The sequence below is a fragment of the Peromyscus eremicus genome, chromosome 23, assembly GCF_949786415.1.
Source record: "Peromyscus eremicus chromosome 23, PerEre_H2_v1, whole genome shotgun sequence".
Classification (NCBI taxonomy): Eukaryota; Metazoa; Chordata; class Mammalia; order Rodentia; family Cricetidae; genus Peromyscus; species Peromyscus eremicus.
The window spans coordinates 11,787,692-11,807,138 of record NC_081438.1 but is presented as its reverse complement, the minus strand read 5'-3'; the positions used below and the strand labels follow the sequence as shown (position 1 = coordinate 11,807,138).

The 19,447-nt window shown below is 50.3% G+C and overlaps 1 protein-coding gene across 2 annotated transcripts in view; it reads left to right on the top strand.

Moving 5' to 3' along the window:
* Acad10 (acyl-CoA dehydrogenase family member 10) overlaps positions 1-19,447 on the top strand; it is a 48,660-nt gene that overhangs the window by 396 nt on the left and 28,817 nt on the right. The window contains exons 1-3 of one of the 2 annotated variants that reach the window (XM_059248776.1): positions 8,132-8,244; positions 11,183-11,382; positions 18,226-18,374. In XM_059248776.1, the coding sequence (XP_059104759.1) occupies positions 11,196-11,382; positions 18,226-18,374 (336 nt within the window). In that variant the 5' untranslated portion in view covers positions 8,132-8,244; positions 11,183-11,195. Of the gene's footprint in view, positions 1-8,131; positions 8,245-11,182; positions 11,383-18,225; positions 18,375-19,447 lie in introns of those variants that run through there. The other variant, XM_059248775.1, reaches the window with a different exon arrangement.

Genomic DNA, 19,447 nt, shown 5'->3' with positions numbered 1-19,447 from the left:
CAGAGGATGTCCTTGAACTTCTGATCCTCCTGCCTCTTCCACCTCCCCAGTGCTGGGGTTAGGGGCTTTCTGCTGAAGGCTTTGTGCTAGACTGAAAGACCCCCAGCCTCCCCGCCTAACATAGCTTAGCTCAGCTGCTTATGAATAAAGCCTGAGAGGTACTGAGGAGTTCAGTTAACGGACATGGGATAAACAGAACATTTGTACTTAGCCACCAGGCCCCAGAGCAAGGAACTAAAAGGTCAGAAAAACACCCTGTACCCTAGACAGAAGCTAGGCGTGGGCGAGCTCGGGGAGAAACCACGAGCTGACCTGGGTTCGAACCTGGCCTCATATGAATCATCCAATCAGAACTGGCCTCATTTGCATCATCCAATCAAGACTCTGTAACCAGGCTTCTTGTTTCTGTACCCGTGCCCGACCCTATAAAAACCCTCTGCTCCAGCCCGTGGGCGCGCCAGTCCCTTGAGCTTCTCGAGAGTCTGTGTCGCCCCGGGTACCCGTGTTCCTGAATAAAGCCTCTTGCTGTTTGCATCTGACTCGTGGTTTCGGTGTGTTCCTTGGGCAAGGGTCTCTCCTGAGGGAAGACTGCCTTCGGGGGTCTTTCATTTGGTGCGTTGGCCGGGAACAGAGACCCCCTGCCTCGGGACCACCGACCCACTGTCAGGAGGTAAGTTGGCCGGCCACTGTCTGTCTTGTCCCAGTCTGTCTACTTGTTTTCTGTTTTCGTCGGGCGCCCTAATTCAGGTTCAGGTAATTCAGGTACAGGTCAGCTGAGTCGGTGGGGGCTGAAGGAGCTGACGGGCTCAGACTTCGCCCACCAAGACCCTCCACGGGTCACGGGAAGTCCCCTGGAAGACGTTCCAGGGGTCACGGTTTTTCGGGGCCACTCCCGTATCAGAAGGATACATGGTGCTGGTAAGAGAACGGAGATCGAGGTCCCTCCGTTTCCCCGTCTACGGAGATCGAGGTTCCTCCGTTTCAGGTTCAGGTAATTTAATTTCTGCTTTCGGTTTTATGCCGAAGCCGCGCAGCGCAAATTTCTGTCGTCTGTATTGTCTTTTTGTTTATCGTTACTTGTCTAACACTCCTTTATCTAGAGACCACCATGGGACAGACCATCACCACCCCATTAAGCCTAACCACGGACCACTGGTCCGATGTTAAGGCCCGAGGAAACAATGAAGGTGTCATTGTTAAAAAGAAAAAATGGATCACCCTCTGCGAGGCCGAATGGGTCATGATGAATGTTGGCTGGCCGCGAGAGGGATCCTTTAACTTCTCTCTTATTTTACAGGTGGAGGGCAAGGTTTTTGCCCCTAATCCTTATGGGCACCCCGACCAGGTCCCATACATCGCCATCTGGAGATCTCTGGTCAAAAACCCATTTCCATGGGTCAAGCCTTTCCTTCCACAGCCCCCTCCAGTCTCTGGGCCCTCTGCACCCCTTAACCCGGACTCTTCCCTTTACCCTGTGCTCCCTCACAAGGAGACTCCCAAGCCCCCTGTCCTCCCCCCGGACCCTAACTCCCCTCTCATAGATCTCCTGGTAGAGGAGCCCCCTCCCTATCAGGCTGGACCCGCTCAGCGTCCAGCCGCTGCGGGGGCAGCTTCCGGCGCCGCGGGGGCGGCTTCCGCCGCCATGGAGGAGGCGGCGGCGGCGGCCGCATTAGCGGCCGCGATCCGGCCGTTGGCAGATGCTAAGGTTTACGACTGTCAGCAGCTCCTGCAGACCCTCTTAACAGTAGAGGAAAAGCAGAGAGTTTCCCTGGAGGCCCAGAAGCAGGTTCCGGGCGACGACGGGAGGCCAACCCAACTCCCGAACATCATCGATGCAGCTTTTCCTTTGACCCGCCCTAACTGGGACTTCAATACACCTGAAGGTAGGGAGCATCTACGTCTCTATCGCCAGTTGCTCTTAGCGGGTCTCCGAGCGGCCGCTAGAAGGCCTACCAATTTGGCTCAGGTAGGGAATATGGTACAGGGAAAGGAAGAGACACCCGCTGCATTTCTAGAAAGATTGAAGGAAGCTTATAGGATATATACTCCGTATGATCCGGAAGACCCAGGTCAGGCTCCAGGTATTATCCTATCATTTATCTATCAGTCTAGCTCAGATATCAGAACTAAATTGCAGCGGTTGGAGGGTCTACAGGCGTTAGGGTTGCCAGACCTAATGAAGGAAGCAGAGAAAATATTTAATAAGAGAGAAACTCCTGAAGAGCGAGAGGAAAAGAGATGGCAGAAACAAGAGGAAAGGGATAGGAAGCAGCATAGAGAGATAAAGAAAGTTCTGGCCGCCGTTATATCTCAGGGACAGCGGAGAGAGAGAGATAGGCCGGGAGGACGAAGGAGGCCACCCCTAGATAAAGATCAATGTGCTTACTGCAAGGAGAAGGGACACTGGGCCCGGGAATGCCCCAAGAAGCCACAAGGACCCCGCCGGCCCAAGCCCAAGACTGCGGACCTCCTTAGTCTGGAGGACTAGGGGGGTCGAGGCCAGGAGCCCCCCCCCCCTGAGCCTAGGATAACCCTCAAGATCGGGGGGCAGCCCGTGACCTTCCTGGTTGATACTGGTGCCGAACATTCAGTCCTAACCCATGCCGGAGTGCCCCTTAGCCGGCATTCTGCACTGGTACAAGGGGCAACTGGAAACAAGAGATATTACTGGACTACCGAGAGAAAAGTTCAACTGGCTTCAGGGCAAGTAACTCATTCCTTTCTGCACATACCTGAATGCCCCCATCCGCTGTTAGGACGGGATCTATTAACCAAGCTAAAAGCACAAATCTATTTTGATGAAGAGGGACCAAGGGTCACGGGTCCTAGAGGGGGCCCTCTACAAATCCTGGCCCTCAATCTAGAAGAAGAATACCGTTTGTTTGAGTCAGGACCCTCGAAAAAGGCCCCTGAGGAATTACAGAACTGGTTAGAAGAGTTTCCTCAAGCCTGGGCAGAGACTGGGGGTCTGGGGTTGGCACATGATCAGCCACCGATGATGATCTCATTAAAGGCCTCCGCGACTCCCGTCTCAATTAGACAATACCCAATGTCACGGGAAGCCCATGAGGGAATTAAACCCCATATCCGGAGGCTCCTGGACCGAGGGGTACTAAAGCCCTGTCAGTCCCCATGGAATACCCGTCTCTTGCCCGTAAAGAAACCGGGGACAGGGGACTACAGGCCAGTCCAGGATTTGAGAAAGGTCAATAAGCGGGTGGAGGACATACACCCCACGGTGCCCAACCCTTACAACCTCCTGAGTACCCTCCCACCGACGCACGTCTGGTACACGGTATTAGACCTGAAAGATGCCTTCTTCTGCTTGAGACTGCACCCTAAAAGCCAACTACTGTTTGCCTTTGAATGGAGAGACCCAGAACAGGGACTCTCGGGACAGCTGACCTGGACACGGCTCCCTCAAGGCTTCAAAAATAGCCCAACCCTCTTTGATGAGGCCCTGCATGCAGATCTGGCCGGGTTCCGGGTCGAGCATCCAACCCTGACCGTGCTCCAGTACGTAGACGACTTACTCCTGGCCGCCAGGAGTCGGGCCGAGTGCCTAGAGGGCACTCGGGCTTTACTGGCCAGGCTTGGACAGAAGGGCTACAGGGCCTCGGCCAGAAAGGCACAAATTTGCCGAGACAAGGTCACGTACCTGGGCTATACCCTGACTGGGGGACAGAGATGGCTGACGGAGGCCAGGAAAGAGACAATACTCTCCATTCCCCCTCCTCGCAGCCCCCGCCAGGTTCGGGAATTCCTGGGTACGGCTGGGTACTGTCGCTTATGGATCCCCGGGTTCGCTGAATTGGCCGCCCCCCCTATATCCCCTCACAAAACCAGGGGTAATGTTCCAATGGGGAGAAAAGCAGCAGGAAGCATTCCAACAGATCAAGAAGGCCTTACTTGAGGCCCCGGCTCTGGGTCTGCCAGATCTTACCAAACCCTTTGAACTGTTTGTAGATGAGAACTCGGGCTTTGCTAAAGGGGTGCTGGTGCAAAGACTGGGACCCTGGAGGAGACCTGTGGCATACTTGTCCAAGAAATTGGACCCTGTGGCCATAGGATGGCCTCCCTGCCTCCGCATGGTGGCAGCCATTGCAGTTCTACTCAAGGATGCCGGGAAACTGACCCTGGGTCAGCCCCTGACTGTACTGGCCTCCCATGCCGTGGAGGCCTTGGTCCGACAACCACCAGACAGATGGCTCTCCAACGCCTGAATGACTTACTACCAGGCCTTACTCTTGGACTCAGACCGGGTCACTTTCGGACCCGTTGTCTCCCTTAACCCTGCCACCTTGCTGCCGCTGCCTAGCCCATCCATAGAGCATGATTGCCTCCAGATTTTAGCCGAGGCGCATGGCACTCGCCCTGACCTAACAGATCAGCCGCTCAAGAACCCAGATGTCGTCTGGTACACAGATGGGAGCAGCTACCTGGACGGAGGAGAACGCAGGGCCGGGGCAGCTGTTACCACCGAGTCCGAAATGGTATGGGCCTCGGCCCTCCCGCCTGGGACTTCGGCTCAGCGGGCGGAACTGATCGCCCTCACCCAGGCCCTTCGGATGGCAGAAGGTAAGAAACTCATCGTGTATACAGATAGCAGATACGCCTTCGCCACTGCACATGTCCATGGTGAAATCTACCGACGGAGGGGCCTGCTCACATCCGCAGGTAAAGAGATCAAGAACAAAAAGGAAATCCTGGACCTCCTGCGGGCCCTGTTTCTCCCGCTCCAGCTCAGCATTGTCCACTGCCCGGGGCACCAAAAAGACAACTCCAAGATAGCCAAGGGGAACCGGCTGGCGGATTTGACTGCCCGGACAGTGGCATCCCAGCCAATAGGGAATAGCCAGTTAATGGCTATACAGGACACTCCAGAGCCTCCTCCACCCGGGAGAGAGCCCATGCCCTACAGCCCCGAAGACCATGAGCTAGCAAAGAAAATGGGGGCGGACTGGGACCCACAGAGACAAGCCTACCTACTGGGGAACCGGATAATGATGCCCACCTCTCACACCCACCATATGTTACAATTCCTCCATGCCCTAACTCATCTAAGTGAGACAAAAATAAAGACCCTGATAGACAGAGAAAACACCGGGACAATTCTGCTAAACCAGAATCGGGTGCTCCGACGGGTGGCCTCTACCTGCCCCGCATGTGCCCAGGTCAATGCAGGTAAAGCACATCTAGCCAAAGGAGCCCGTTTAAGGGGCCACCGTCCCGGTGTGCATTGGGAGATAGACTTTATAGAAGTAAAACCCGGACTCTATGGATACCGGTACCTCCTGGTCTTTGTGGACACCTTTTCAGGATGGATTGAGGCATTTCCAACCAAGAATGAGACGGCTAATATAGTCACAAAGAAACTGTTGGAGGAAATCTTCCCAAGGTATGGGATGCCTCAGATATTGGGGTCAGACAATGGGCCTGCCTTCGTCTCCCAGGTAAGTCAGAAGGTGGCCAAACTGTTGGGGATGGACTGGAGACTCCATTGCGCATACCGCCCCCAGAGTTCAGGACAGGTAGAGCGAGCTAATAGGACAATCAAGGAGACTTTAACCAAATTAACGCTTGCAACTGGCACTAGAGATTGGGTGCTCCTACTTCCCTTGGCTCTTTACCGAGCCCGGAATACTCCTGGGCCGCACGGCCTAACCCCTTTCGAAATTCTATATGGGGCCCCACCTCCAGTCGTGAAATTTCTCCATCCTGATATCTCATCTTTTGCCACCAGCCCCACTTTGGAGGCACATTTACAGGCCCTCCAGCTGGTGCAGAAGGAGATTTTTTTCTGTGCCAAATGGGGCTGCGAGACCACTGGCGCAGCATACTGGAGTCCAAGCTCAAGCTGGGACCTGATCCAGACCAATAGAGGTTTCAGGAAGGTTACAGGCAAATGGCCTTGCTCAGATGGGTCCCCCGAGGTCAGCCGATTCAAGCCCGGGCTTTCACTCCCCCTAAATATAACTTTCACTGGCCCGGGGAAGGCTGATAGAAACTGGCAACGGGGGCACACTTGGGGACTCAGGTTATATGAATACGGGTATGATCGGGGCGTAAGGTTCACTATCAGACTTAAGATTGAGGAGGCCTCCGCCCCCATGGGCCCCAATCAGGTTCTCTCTGACCAGAAGCGCCCCTCCTCACCTATTCCAGCACCCCCGAAGATTACCCCTCGACCCGGTTTGACTACTAGTCCAGGTATAACTCCAGCCACTACCAAGCCACCCCGACCAGGAACCGGAGACCGGCTCTTGGGTCTGCTAGCAGGGGCTTACCAGGCCTTAAACTTAACCTACCCAAATAGAACGCAAGAATGTTGGCTATGTCTGGTTTCCCAACCTCCCTACTACGAGGGGATAGCAACCCAGGGTAATTATATTAACGCCCACAGTCCCCCTCCAAGCCAATGTCTAGGGACAGCCCAACATAAGCTCACAATCTCAGAGATGTCAGGAGGAGGACTATGTCTAGGGAGCATCCCCCGCACCCACCAACACCTGTGTAACCGCATCCTGTCCGTAAGCGATGTCTCTGGTTATATCACCGGCCCTAATGGTACCTATTGGGCATGTAACACTGGGCTCACCCCCTGCGTTTCAGTCTCAGCCCTCAATGCTACCTCTGATTTTTGTGTGACCATAACCCAGAGGAGATTTACTCACACTTCGAACTGGGAAGGGACCTCCATCGATATAAAAGAGAACCGGTGTCCCTAACCCTAGCATTATTACTAGGAGGGCTGACTATGGGAGGGATAGCGGCCGGAGTAGGGACCGGTACCACAGCCCTACTGGAAACCCAGCAATATCAAAGGCTCAACCAGACGGAGCCCGAGTCGCGTCACCAATCTTCCCCATGAATGGAGGATTCCATTCCTGAGATAAGAAAATGGGGGAATGAAAGACCCCCAGCCTCCCCGCCTAACATAGCTTAGCTCAGCTGCTTATGAATAAAGCCTGAGAGGTACTGAGGAGTTCAGTTAACGGACATGGGATAAACAGAACATTTGTACTTAGCCACCAGGCCCCAGAGCAAGGAACTAAAAGGTCAGAAAAACACCCTGTACCCTAGACAGAAGCTAGGCGTGGGCGAGCTCGGGGAGAAACCACGAGCTGACCTGGGTTCGAACCTGGCCTCATATGAATCATCCAATCAGAACTGGCCTCATTTGCATCATCCAATCAAGACTCTGTAACCAGGCTTCTTGTTTCTGTACCCGTGCCCGACCCTATAAAAACCCTCTGCTCCAGCCCGTGGGCGCGCCAGTCCCTTGAGCTTCTCGAGAGTCTGTGTCGCCCCGGGTACCCGTGTTCCTGAATAAAGCCTCTTGCTGTTTGCATCTGACTCGTGGTTTCGGTGTGTTCCTTGGGCAAGGGTCTCTCCTGAGGGAAGACTGCCTTCGGGGGTCTTTCAAGACAAGGTAGCAGGATAGAACTCAAGAATTGTCCTCCATGCGATTGCCATAGTGAGCACACACACACTGAGGAATGTGCTTCAGTGGTAGAATGCTTGGGGTACATGCTCTGGGTTCAATATTCAGTATACACGCACAAGAAAAAAAGAGAGAGAGAGAGAGAGAAAGAAAAAGAAAAGCCAGCCAAAATCAGTGCATATATGGAAAAAAGTGACAGGTTACTATTCTATGTATATGCTGTAATGTATGAAATGTGAGAGAAAACTACAGAAACTGTATCTGTGACAAGAACACACGATATATGCTAGACCCTGTGTACTATGTCTCACACCCTGTGAATGCCTGGGTTCCCCAACTTCTGCTCACATTTTTGGGTCCTGATAACCATTTGAGGGTGCATGTCTGTCTGTGAACCATAGATGTCAGTAGTCCTCTCTCCTGCTGGTGACCAACAAAAATGTGCCAGAGATTAGCAAATGTCCCCTCTGGGGTCCAGATCACCCCCTGTGGACAAGCCATCCACACAGACCATGTGTCAGTAGCAGACATGCCTTTTATGGTGCTCAGGATTGACCTGTGGCCTTTGGCATGCTAAGCACATGCCCTGGTGCTGAGGCACACCCCCAGCTCAGGGGGGAGATAAACTTGATAGCTTTACATTCTTTACCTCAGGCCATGGGGACCCTGTTTTGCAATAGGTACTGTAATTGTCCCCATTTTACAGAGGAGACACCTGAGGCGCAGATAGAGGATTGTGCCTAGAAGCTCACTCTCAATAGGTAGCAGAGCTGGAATTTGAAACCAGAAAGTCACCCCAGGTCAGTTATGTCTTTGTTCAAACCATCTCTGTAATATATAACAATGCTCGTGTGGATGTTTATGAAATTATAATTCAGGCGGTAAGTCTGCATTATGCTAACCTCATCATTCTGATTGACAAGGGGGCAATAAGTCTTCTTTGGGGTGTAAAAGATGACAGTTCCAGAGCTAGCATCATCAGCCAGGAATAGACAAGCTGTCCCAGCTCTGTGGCTGTCAGCCACTGTAGTGTGTCCCTAGCCCCTCCCTCCCTGCATCAGTCCATCCCTCTCCTTCTTCCAAGGCGGCATTCAAGGCTGTCCTGCCTCTGCCTTCTCAGTGCTAGGAGCTCAGTCATGCATCACCACTCCCTGCTGTTCTCTGGTCTACCCTGTTTATTCATCCTTTAGCTCATTTATCCTGAGGAGCTGCTCTGACTCTAGAATCAGTCCCAAGCCCCAGGGGATGGATGTCTCAAGGATGCTTAAGACAGTCCTTGCCTTACGGAGCTTTGCTATAGGAGCAGATAGAGCAGTTACCCTGTGATGGGGGTAAACACCGCACTAAAGGTATGGAACTGTAAGAGTGAGGGTGGGAAATAACCCACCCCAACCCTGCCAGAGTCAGCTTGGGAAAAGACGTAAGATGTGCGGAGAAGAAGGCAAGGCTGAGGTGTGGAAATGAGTGGAAATTCACCAGGCAGATGAAGTAGGGGAAAGGGCCCTGGACTACCAGCACAGCAGGTGCCAAGGCCCGGAGAGATGCGAGGTAAAGTGCTTGCCTAGTGTGTACAAAGGCCAGCGTCGGGTTCCCAGCAGTCCCCACTACCCAGGGGTGGTAGCAGAAGCCTGTCATCTCAGCCTGCCTAGACTTTGACCTTGGCACGGAGAGAAGTGATACTGAAAGAAAGCTCAGCAGCCTTCAGGTTGGCTTTGTTGGTGGTTTTCCGAGACTGGGTTTCCTCTGTGTAGTAGCTCTGGCTGTCTTGGAACTATGTGGGCCAAGCTATCCTCGAACGCACAAATAATCCACCTGCCCCTGCCTCCCAAGTTCTAGGACTAGATGTGTGCGCCACTTACGCCAGGCAAGTTTGGGGTTGTTTTGTTTTTTGAGACAGGGTTTCTCTGTGTAGCCCTGGCTGTCCTGGAACTCGCTCTGTAGACCAGGCTGGCCTTGAACTCACAGAGATCCGTCTGCCTCTGCCTCCCAAATGCTCGGATTAAAGATGTGGGCCACCACCACCCAGCTGAGTAAATTAATTTTAAAACAGATAATTTTTGATTAGATGTGTATGTGTGTGTGTGTGTTCACCTGAGTGCAGATGACTGGCGGGTCAAATTTTTGATTACTAAGTACATCATGCCATTTTAAATATTTACCACTTTAGAGTCTTATGTTAGCTGGGTAGAGAGGTCGATATGTGCCTGCCATAGCAGATACCTGGGGAGGCTGAGGCATGAGGATTGCTTAGGTAGCAGAGCAAGACCCATCTCAAAAAGAAAGGAGATAAAAGATTCCTTTTTCAGGTTTTTGGTTTTTGTGTGTTGGTGAGTTCCTTTGTTTCTACTTGGGGTGTGTTTGTTTGTTGGTTTGTTGGTTTAAGATAGGGCCTCATTAGGTAGCCCTGGCTGGCCTGGAACTCACAGAGATCCCCTGCCTCTTCTCCCCAGGGCTTAGATAAAAGGTGTGCATCAGCAAACCCCAATAAAAGCCCAATTTCTTATGCTTGATTAAGAAGACCTCCAAAGTTAGGAAACTTGGTGTTCTGGTGAAGGGATCCAGAGACAGTGTTCTTCTGAGGGCTCTGGACCCAATCAGTGAATTGACCCCTGATGGATTCATAATGTGATCACGTTGTTGGGAGCTGATGAATCTAGAGAGGTGGGGCCCAGCCGGAAGAAGCAAGTCACTGGTGTATGTCCTGGCCTCTTGCCCTGGCTATTTCCTATATTCTCTCTATCTGTGTCCTGTTTGGCCATGAAGCAGATACCTTCCTACCACCATGATGTTCTGGCCAAGTGCATGGAGCCATGCAGCTATGGACTGAGGTCTCTGAAACCGTGTGCCAGAACAAATCCTTCCCTTGTGCTGCTTCTGCTTCTGTTAGGGAGTGGGTCACAGCAATGGAAATGGTTACTAATACACAGGTTCTTTAAGTTGCCCGGGCTAGCCAATCCTGGGCAACCAATCCTGCCTCAGCATTTCCAGTGAAGGTTGTTTTTTTTTTTTAAATTTATTTATTTATTTATTATGTATATGGAAAAGGGCACCAGATCTCATTACAGATGGTTGTGAGCCACCATGTGGGTGCTGGGAATTGAACTCAGGACCTCTGGAAGAGCAGTCAGTGCTCTTAACCTCTGAGCCATCTCTCCAGCCCCTCCAGTGAAGGTTTTAAATGGGGTTAAACCAGGCGTGGTGGTGCAAGCTTTTAATCCCTGCACTCTGGAGGCAGAGGCAGGCAGAAACCTGAGTTGGAGGCCAGCCTGGTAAACAGAGCTAGTTCCAGGACAGCCAGGGCTACACAGAGAAACCCTGTCTCTGAAAACCAAGGAAAAATGGGGTTACATGTGATCACATCTGCAGTTCTGAAGGGTTCCTCTGGCTGACGAGGGAGGAAGGTTGGAAGGAGGTTTGCAAGGAGGCAGAGGGGCCGTCAGCATCCCTGAAGAGACTGCTGCAGTGACAGAAGCCTGGAGATGGAGATGCTCGGGAGGAAGAGCAGGCAGAGCTGAGCCAGCTGAATTGGGATTAAGGAGAGTCAGGGATCAATACCCTTTTTCTATGGATATAGATGTTGAGGGGTAAAGGGCACCTTGGTGAAGTCGTTGAGGCCAGCTGTGAGTGGGGCTCAAGTGTCCATCGGGCATCAGCGGAGACATGTGGGTGGCACCCGGATTCAGGGATAGAGCCTGGATGGAAGCTCGATCAAGCTCCTTGTACCTTCTTCCCACACAGCCTCAGCCTCACCATGAGCATAAGGAGGCTTTTCCAGCCTTCTGCTCTCCACTGGGCATGGAGGACGGCTGCCATGAAAAGTACCCTGGGCAGGCAGCAGGGAGTCCAACGCTGGACACATTCTGGAGGCCACAGCTACAGAGCCGTCATTTTTGACATGGGGGGAGTTCTAGTGCCTTCTCCAGGGACAGTGGCTGCTGGTAAGCTTGTTGTTACTCTTTCCCTTTTGGGGGGTTTGAAGTAGGAAAAGGGGGTGGTAGGGGAGACAGACAGGCCGTGGAGTCAAATTCTAAGCTCTGGTTAATGGCAGTGTTTAATGCAAGTTCTTCAACTTCTCTGAGCCTTTGATGCCTTGTCATTGAATTAGGGCTAATAACAGGCCCTTCTTCCTTGGGACTCAGGGGAGAGTTAAATGATACGGTCTACAAAAAATACTGCAGCTCGGCTGGACGGTGGTGGCCCACGCCTTTAATCCCAGCACTCGGGAGGCAGAGACAGGCGGATCTCTGTGAGTTCGAGGCCAGCATGGTCTACAGCGCGAGATCCAGGAAAGGCGCAAAGCTGCACAGAGAAACCCTGTCTCGAAAAACCCCCCAAAAAAAAAAAAAAATACTGTAGCTCAGTTGGTAGAGCGCTTCCCCGGCATGCACAAATCCCTGGGTTCAATCCCTAGCTTCTTATAAACCTGGTGTGGCATTTGGGAAGTGGAAGCAGAACGATCAGGTGTTCAAGGTTATCCTCAGCCAAACGGCTAGTTCAATGGTAGCCTTGGCTATAGGAAACCTTGTCTCTAAAGAAATAACACATGGAGCTTTCTCTGCCCCCCGGCTGCCATGATGTGAGCTGTTGGGCTGTACCATGCCTTCCTGCCCATGAACTGAAGCCTCGGAAACTGTGAGCCAAGTAAGCCTTTCCTCCCTCAAAACCGAGTAGAACAAGTAACAGACAGAGAGAAAGCACACAATCGAAGTTCTCAACCATCGAAGCTACAAAACTGAAGCCGTCCCGGTGCATCTCTGCACCTCCCCACAGCCAGCGCTCAAGCCTTGGTGTGCTCTGGGGTTTTTGTTGTACACCGTCTGACTTCATTGTGAGCTCACAGCTACAGTCAAAGATGGCCTAGGATTTCCAAACAGGAGCCGGAAGGTAAAGACTTCAGGCGTTGAGACACACTGGGGGTCCAGTCCTGGGGCTGGGATGTAGCTCAGTGGTAGAGTGTTGGCCTGGCACTCACAAGGCCCTGGGTCCGTTCGCATCACTGCAGGAAAACATGGGGGAAGAGGGGAGGAGAGGAGAACCCAAAGGTCCCAGAGCCCTGCCTGCCGTGGACCACACTCTTGGGTTTTCAATGCAAGGAAAACAGGTTTCTTGTTGCGGTCCTGTCTTCACCCGCTTCTAATTGTTGTGATAAACGCCATGACCAAAGGCAACTTGGGGTGGCGGGGAGTTGGCTTTATTTGACTTCCGTGTCCCAGGCAGAGTCCATCATGGAGGGAAGTCAGGGCAGGAACTGGAGACAGGAACCGAAGCAGAGGACCATCAGCCCAGAGGTGGCACCATTTACAGTGGGCGGGGCCCTGCTACATCAGTCACTAGTTTAGAAAACGCCCCCACAGACATGCCTACTGTCTCAGTCGGGGTTTCTATTGCCGCGAAGAGACACCATGACCACAGCAACTCTTATAAAGGAAAACATTTAATTGGGGTGGTGGCTTACGGTTCAGAGGTTCAGTCCATTATCATCATGGTGGGCGGCATGCAGGCAAACATGGTGCTTGTGAGGTAGCTGAGAGTTCAACATCTTGTAGGCCACAGGAAGTGGTCTGAGATGCTGCTGTTGGCTTGAGCATATATGAGACCTCAAAGCCCACCTCTATAGTGACACACTTCCTCCAATAAAACCACACCTACTCGAACAAGGCCACACCTCCCATTATTGCCACTCCCTTTGAGGGCCATTTTCTTTCAAATCATCACACTCCACTCCCTGGCCTCCAAAGCCTTATAGCCATATCATAATGCAAAAATGCATTCAGTCTAACTTCAAAAGTCCCCATAGTCTACAACAGTCTCAAACTTATTTAAAGGTCTAAAGTTAAAAGTCTTTTCTAAGATTCATGCAATCTCTTAACTGTATTCCCCTGTAAAATTAAAATAAAAAATTAGATCGCACACTTCCAACACATAATGGCTCAGGATATCCATCACCATTCCAAAATGTAGGAACGGGAGCATAGGGAGGAAGTAATGGACCAAAGCAAGACCAAATCCCAGCTGGGCAAACTCCAAACTCTGTATCTCCATGTCTAATGTCAAACGCTTTGTCAGATCTCCAACTCTGTTCAGTTTTGTTGACTGAAACACTTCTTTCTCTGGCGCTGGTTCCACTCCCTGTTAGCAGCTCTCCTCAGCAGGTATCCCCTGTCACTGGCATCTCCAACATCATGGGGTCTCCAAGGCAATCAGGCTTCAACTTCACAGCTTCATTCAATGACCTCCCTAGGCCTCCATTCAGGGACACCCCTGACACATGCCTGGCCTCAGCTCATTTCCTTAGTCATGATGGGAGATTCTATAACCCCTTACTTCTATCCTTAACTCCAGAACCATGTGGCTGAAGCGGCCAAGTTCTGCTGCTTACTAGGGCTGGAACATGGCGCCCTCATTCAAGTTCAATTACATCGTCACCAGCTTTCTGTTTTCCACCTTCACCGCCTAGGCTTGGCTATTCTGGAACTTGCTCTGTAGACCAGGCTGGCCTCAAACTCAGCGATCTGCCAGTGCTGGGATTAAAGGTGTGAGCTATCACACCCGGCTCTAATCTTTTCTTTAATTCCTTTTCAAAAGTTGGAAACTTAGCTGGGTGGGATCTTACCCTGAGATCACCACTCACTTTATTCCATTTCTTAATCTGTTTATCTCCTTGAACACAGAATTTAGCTCCATTACACTTCCTGGTGCCCCTGTTCTCAATCTGTACATTTTGTATTTTTATTTGCTCATCTTATTCCTTTTCATTCTATATCTTCATTAGAGTTACCACTAGTAAACATACTCTATACTAGGCTGTTTTGAGATTTCCTCTGCCAAAAGAATTAATTCAAAACTCTTCACTTTAGTCTCAGGCAAACTTTTTGGACAAGGGCAAAAAAATAATCACATTCTTCCCCAAAATATCCCAAGAATGATTTCTAGGCAACAGACTAATAGTCTTCTCCTCTTAAATCTCTTGAGCTAGCCATCCCCCCACAGTTCAAATCACTCTTAGCACCACTGTCTTCCATGTTCTACTGGTATGGCCCATTAAGCACTGCTTAAAGCATTCCACTGTTGCCTAACCCAAACTCCAAAGTCCAAATTCTTCTAAATAAAAACATGGTCTGGCCTTTCACAACAATCCACCAGTCCCTGGTACCAACTTGTCTTACTTAGGGTTTCTACTGCTGTGAAGAGACACCATGACCACAGCAACCGGTTTGGTTTTTTTTGTTTTTGTTTTTGTTTTCCAGTTTTTCGAGACAGGGTTTCTCTGTGTAGTTTTGGTGCCTTTCCTGGATCTCGCTCTGTAGCCCAGGCTGGCCTAGAAATCACAGAGATCCGCCTGTCTCTGCCTCCCGAGTGCTGGGATTAAAGGTTTGCGCCACTACTGCCTGGCCCACAGCAACTCTTATAAAGGAAAGCATTTAATTGGGTAGCTCACTTACAGTGACCACACCTACTCCAACAAGGCCACACCTCCCATTAGTGCCTTGGGGGCCATTTTCTTTCAAACCCCCCCCCTCACAGAACAGTCTGATGGAGGCATTTCCGTAACTGGGATTCTTGCTTCCCCGATGACCCTAGCTTGAATTAACTCAACATAAAACTAACCCAGCACAAGTCCATAGTTTATCATTTCTAACCCTTAGAGATTAACTAACTCATTTAAGCTGAACTGAGTGAAGAAAGAAGCAAATCCGGCTGGGCACTCGGGAGGCAGAGGCAGGCAGATCTCTGTGAGTTCCAGGACAGCCTGGTCTACAGAGCGAGTTCCAGGACAGCCAGGACTCTTACTCAGGGCACACACCTAGTACCGCTAAGAGAGCAGTCATTCTATATTATTCTAATATTCCATGTTCTCTGATTGCCTCTTTTTAATATGTAAATAGGTCACTTAGATTTCTTTTTCTGTAAGTTCCTAACATTTCATATATACATATATATGTATATGTAATTTATTTTATTTTATGTGCATTGTTGTTTTGCCTACATGTATTATGAGGGTGTCAAATCCCATGGAACTGGAGTTACAGCTGCCATGTGGATGCTAGGAATTGAACCTGGGTCCTCTGAAAGAGTAGTCAAGTGCTCTTAACTGCTGAGCCATCTTTCCAGCCCAAGCTCCTGGTGTTTCTGCTGAACTTGAGTAAGAGCCTTTTGTCACTTATATTGAGGAGCAGCTTTTGATGTTTTTGAAGATTTATTCATCATTTTTAATTTATATGCACTTGTGTGTGCCCGCCTAAGTTTATGTGTGTGCAGGTGTCTGTGGAAGCTAAAGTTGGGTCCTCTTCAAGAGCAGTAAATACTCTTAACTACTGAGTCATCTCTCTGACCCCGCCCCCATCTTTTGATTTATTTTTAATATTTTTGAGAATTTTTTGTTCCTTTCCTTTTGAGAAAGGATCCATACTAAAATTTGCATTTTTAAAATACCATTAGAACATCTGTGGGTTTTTCTGTCTTTATAACTGTAGACTTTCAAGTCTTAGTTAAGAAATTCTTTTCTGCTGGGCGGTGGTGCCGCAAGCCTTGTCCCAGCACTCGGGAGGCAGAGCCAGGTGGATTTCTGTGAGTTCGAAGCCAGCCTGGGCTACAGAGAGAGAGATCCAGGACAGGCTCCAAAGCTACACAGAGAAACCCTGTCTTGATACTCCCACCCCACCCCCAAAAAAGAAGGAAATTCTTTAATTTCTTTTCTACTTGGAAGGCAGAGGAAAATGGATCTCTGTGAGTTTGAGGACAGCCTGGTCTTTAGAATGAGTTCCAGGACAGCGAGAACTACACTGAGAAACCCTGTCTCGAAAAACCAAAACAACAACAGAAAAAGGAAGTTCTTTTCTAACACTTGGTAGACTGAGACAGGAGGATCACTGAGAGTTCAAAGCCAGCCTGGGCTACAGAGTGAGTTTGAGGTCAGCCTGGGCTATAGACCCAATTGTACCAACCTCATTTATTTCCTACTCAGGCTAAATGAATATTGAGTGAATGGCTGGGGAGGGGGCTCGGTAGGTGAGGTGCTTGTCTCAGAAGCACGAGACTCTGGGCTATGTCCCTGGAATCCATGTGAAAATGCTGAGTGCAGTGGCCTGTGTTGGTGATCCCAGCAGAGTAGGGTAGGCAGAGGCCAGAGGATCCCCGGGCTGGATGGCCAGCCAGTTTAGCCTGATTGGAGAGCTCCAGTGAGGGCGAGCCCTGCCTTAAAGGAGAAGGATGGCATTCCCGAGGATGACACCAGAGGTTGTCATCCTGACTTCACATGTGTGTGCGTACACACACACAAATAAGGGAAAGCATGTAAGTGCAAAGGAAACTTGCTGCTGCGCCCTCCGTTTCTAGTAGGTCTCAGAATTCTGTGAGTAGTTACATTGAGAAAAGTTTCTTGTTTTCCCTGCGAACACTTGTATCTATGACCGTATCCATTGACGCCTGACGGTGCAGTAGAAAATGTGTACATGCACGCACACATTAGAACATCCTGTACAGACTGCTCTCTACCTTTTTTCTCTACCTGGTAGACTATTTTGCCAACTTTTCTTTTTCATGGTGCTGGGATCTAGGCGGGTCTTGTACATGCTAAGCACACACTCTACATTGGAGCCCTCCCCCCACCCCCTGCCCTTCCGTACACGTTCACGTCAGTAGGCGTAGGTTTACTACCAGGGTGAGCAAGCTTTTCCTTGGAGGACTGTGTCAGTTTTATGAGCTGTACCACCTCTGCCACAAGTGAGTTTCTGAGCTGGTCGCCTAAGCACGGGTATGGCTGCATTCCAGGAAGACTCAGCAGGTAGGAGGCTAGGGTACACCTCTCATAGGATGCTCGCCTTGTGTTCAATCCTAGTGAAGAAACAAAACCCGAGAAGCCAGAGAGACTGAGGTGGCCCCTGAGCCATAATCATAACTGACATGACAAGCCCTTTATCCATACACATGAACCTTGCAAACTCTTTTTTTTTTTTTTTTTGGAGCTGAGGATCGAACCCAGGGCCACTGAGCTAAATCCCCAACCTGTAAACTCTCCTTTGCCAGCAATGCCATGAACTTGTACATAACCTTCTCTTGCTTTGTAAATATACCTGGAAGAAATTCCTGGAAGTGAAAATTATGACATCAAACATACATTGAGGAATTTTGACCGAAACTGCCAAATTGCTTTCCAGAGGCTGTACTTGTTTACATCCAAGGCCAGTACATGAGGGTGCCAGACTCCTCACATGCTTGCCAACTCTGGGACGCACAGAAAGGCTGTGCCCTTCAGAGTGCTCAGCGCTAAGGAAGCCTTGCGTGTAAGGCCTCGCTGTGCTCTGCGTGTGTACGCTCTCCTGACAACGGTTCTGAAGCTCACTTCTCTCTATATACCTTCCCATATTGCCAAATATTCTCAAGACACAGGCTCCACTTTCTCAGAAAAGGTGCTTCAAAACACAAGATATGGGCTGGAGAGATGGCTGGGTGGTAAGGCACACCTTCTGTTCCTGCAGAGGGCTTGAGTTCTGTTCCCAGCCCCATGGCTCACAGCCACCTGCCACTCCAGCTACAGAGGATCTGATGTCCTTTTCTGGCCTCTGCAGGAAAGTCATGCGGGAGTGGGGCTGGGCCCAGAGCAGCCCTGAGCCCTGTTTGTGTTAGTCCTGCACCCTCCTGATGTCAAAGTGAGAGTCCAGACGTCCCAGGAGCACCAGCAGCCACCACAGTGATGCCACAAGACCGGGGGCAGTTACTCCCACGCTCCCCAAACCCCAGCCATTTCTTGTTCCTCATTCTGTGAATGTTGTGTCCTACAGAGTGGGAGGTGCAGAATCGTGTTCCTTCTGGAACTGTAGTGAAGGCCTTGATCAGAGACGGCGACAGCGGACCCTGGATGAGGTTTATGAGAGGAGAGATGACTACAGAGGCCTTCTTGGAAGAATTCAGGAGAGTGTGCTCTGAAATCGTGAGTGATGAACATTTCTCTCCCTGTTTCCTTTTCTTCTCCTTTTTCGGGGGAGGGGTGCTGAGACAAGGTGTGTAGCCCACAGCAGCCTTGAACTCACTCTGTAGCCCAAGATGACCGTGGACTCCTAATCCTCCTGCATCCACCTCCCAGGGACGTAGGTTACAGGCATGAGCCCCCATGTCTAGCTTTTTTATATTTTCCCTTTTGCCTCGAATATGCTAGCATTCTGCTGTATATTGATTTAAATGTACTAAAATTAAAACCTAATAGCCTGTCTTTCTGTTTTTAAGCTACTCCTTCCATGCCGGGGCATTTCAGCTTTGAGTCTGAGTATGAATAAATAACTGTGCCCTTTCCTGTAAGCCACAGTAGACACTGAAACACCAGCCATCAGCATAATGGCTTGAGCCATAAGCTTATTCAATCAATAAACATTGACCACCTTCTCTACACTATGCACTATTCTAAACTTTTCATTTACAGTAACTTCTATAACCTTCATAGTTCCACTGAAATACAATTTAAAAAATAGTAAATAAGTTCCATGGAAGGACAGTATGATGGTCGACACCAATGAAAGTGTGTTTAATGCTGCCGAGTCATATGCTCAAAAATATTTGCCGGGCAGTGGTGGCGCACGCCTTTAATTCCAGCACTTGGGAGGCAGAGGCAGGCGGATCTCTGTGAGTTGGAGGCCAGCCTGTCTGCAGAGCGAGATCCAGGATATGCACCAAAACTAAACAGAGAAACCCTGTCTCAAAAAACAAACAAACAGACAAACGAACAAACAAAAAATTTACAGTGGAGCTTGCAAGAAAGCGCAGCCCGCAAAAGTGCTTGCTCCCAAGCCTGATGACCTGAGTTCACTTGCCGGAATCAAAGTGATGGGAGGGAGGAACCTGACTCTTGAAAGTTGTGCTCTGACACCCACAAGTGTAAGATGCCACTTGCACACCCACATATAAGTAAATGTACTTTAAAAAAATACTAAGCCAGGCGGTGGTGGTGCACGCCTGTAATCCCAGCACTCGGGAGGCAGAGCCAGGTGGATCTCTGTGAGTTCGAGGACA